The sequence below is a fragment of the Morone saxatilis genome, unplaced genomic scaffold (assembly GCF_004916995.1).
Source record: "Morone saxatilis isolate NCDOM2014 unplaced genomic scaffold, NCSU_SB_2.0 Contig23, whole genome shotgun sequence".
NCBI classification, from domain to species: Eukaryota; Metazoa; Chordata; class Actinopteri; family Moronidae; genus Morone; species Morone saxatilis.
The window spans coordinates 6,220,959-6,223,079 of NW_023339796.1; the positions used below are offsets into that span (position 1 = coordinate 6,220,959).

The 2,121-nt window shown below is 40.8% G+C and overlaps 1 protein-coding gene across 1 annotated transcript in view; it reads left to right on the forward strand.

Annotated features, from left to right (window-relative positions):
- Window positions 1-2,121, forward strand: part of acvr2ba (activin A receptor type 2Ba) — a 15,920-nt gene that overhangs the window by 12,237 nt on the left and 1,562 nt on the right. Inside the window, exons 6-8 of the mRNA XM_035670363.1 lie at window positions 231-374; window positions 1,054-1,202; window positions 1,387-1,541. Of these exons, the coding sequence (XP_035526256.1) occupies window positions 231-374; window positions 1,054-1,202; window positions 1,387-1,541 (448 nt within the window). The remainder of the gene's footprint in view (window positions 1-230; window positions 375-1,053; window positions 1,203-1,386; window positions 1,542-2,121) is intronic.

Here is a 2,121-nt window from a genome sequence, read left to right on the forward strand (position 1 = left end):
CCTTCATAACAGCTTTAAGTGTTAAATGGGCTTCTGAGATTTCTAGGAAGTGGCTGTAGTTATTGGAAAACCGGGTGCTTAATGCTGTGACTTGAATGTAATGTTAAGACGGGAGAGGCACAAAAAGGGGCTAGGTGCATTGCGTAACATAAACAATGGGTGCCATTATTTTCAAATGGGCTTTTTATAAATCATCAAGACCTAAGCAAAACTTTGTGTGGTTTGTGTAGGACAAGCAGTCATGGCATAACGAGCGGGACATATTCATGACTCCAGGAATGCGACACGAAAACCTCTTGCGTTACATCGCTGCAGAGAAGCACGGAAGCAACCTGGAGACGGAGCTGTGGCTCATCACAGAGTTTCACGAAAGGGTGAGTCTCCCCATATATACGCCCATATATAGCAAATTCATGGCGAGATATAAGGCCATGTTTACTAGGACTGATGGACTTTTTCCAATATTGGCAGAGGCCTTTATTTACCTCAACAAAAGAGCATCACAGCTTTTATTAATAAAAAGAGGATTTTATTACTTACGGCAGGTCTGCAGTACCCAGAATACCTTAAAGTGACAGAATTGTGTTGCTTAGATTTATACAGCTTATCTTTTAAGCATGTAGTGTAAAAATAATAGTAATTTATGCCAAATACAAATGGCAGTAATAACGTGTTTGTCTGCAATAATACCGTATGATTTAAACACCTCGAGGCAACCAGAACATCCTGTTCATTGGTCCTCTCAACAAAGGTTTTAATATATCTAAACAGGATTATACAATAATTACCATAACCACAAATGTAGCATAACATTTGTGTAATGACTTTTAATGCTCGTCCTTGTAGCACCCGCTATCCATGGCAATGACACAAACGTATTTAGTTACAGTTATTGTCTCAGTGCCATTGGTGCATGTGTCATCTGCTGGGTTAGATGTTTCCATTTCTGTCAGTATTTTTAATGATATTTTAAGCTGAGTTATGTGAATATAAGGATTCTTGTGCAGTTACTAATCCTTACCTCCTGAATCTTGTGCTCGTTTACGTGCGCAGGGCTCACTGACAGACCACCTGAAGGGTAACACTGTGACCTGGAGTGAGCTGTGTCAAATAGCAGAGACCATGTCCCGCGGCTTGGCCTACCTCCATGAGGACATTCCCAGCTACAAGGGAGAGGGGCCCAAACCCACTATTGCACACAGGTAGGCAAAACAAACTTCTTCCTGAACCTCAAGGCACTGAAAACCAGACTACCTTTTGTTTTTATGTGAAACCTTTAATTGCTACTGCCCTCTTCTGGTTGTGCTTTATTTTGTCATTTGCCCTGGAAGTCCACTACTTTACTTGCAGCATTGTAACAAATTTGTCCTGAAATTAATTTCCCAGGGACTTCAAGAGTAAGAATGTGATGCTACGAGATGATCTGACTGCAATCATCGGAGACTTTGGGCTCGCTGTACGATTTGAACCAGGAAAACCTCCAGGAGATACTCATGGCCAGGTGGGGAAACACTTCAGTACTGGTTATTATTTCTACATTCGCTAATGATAAATATGAAACAACACACATTAACAATGCAGTGAAAACTCTAGAAATTGTTTACTGTAAAAAGGTGATCTACTAATTCTTCAGGAGTAAATGCCTCACATACAAAAAAGGGACCTGGTTGGCTAATCACTTCCAAACACAACTAATCATTATGGAACAGATAACAGCATATCTAAACATATCTTAACAACATGTTATCATGGTGAGTCACTAGGATGTGTGTTAAACTGGCGGTACAACTGAACAACAAGATCAGCAAGCTTTGCACCGTTGCGCCGCCTGTCAATTAACTCTGTCTGTGACCATTAACCCTTGCTAACAGCCCGTTTTCTAGAATAGAGATGTGTAAAACGTACTGTGTTGTCCCAGTCCACATCAGAGTTTTCATGCAGCAGAAACTGTCCTGTCTCCTAACTGTGCCACTGAGTAGTTAATTAGCCTTCGTGCCTGCACATACCGGACCTGATGTGAGCCTTTCTAACAGCTTCCATAGACTTCATGCTGTTTCAATGTACAGATTCCTCTACTAAATATTGACTTGGAAGGGGTCAGAAGTTTTTTTTTTTTTTTTT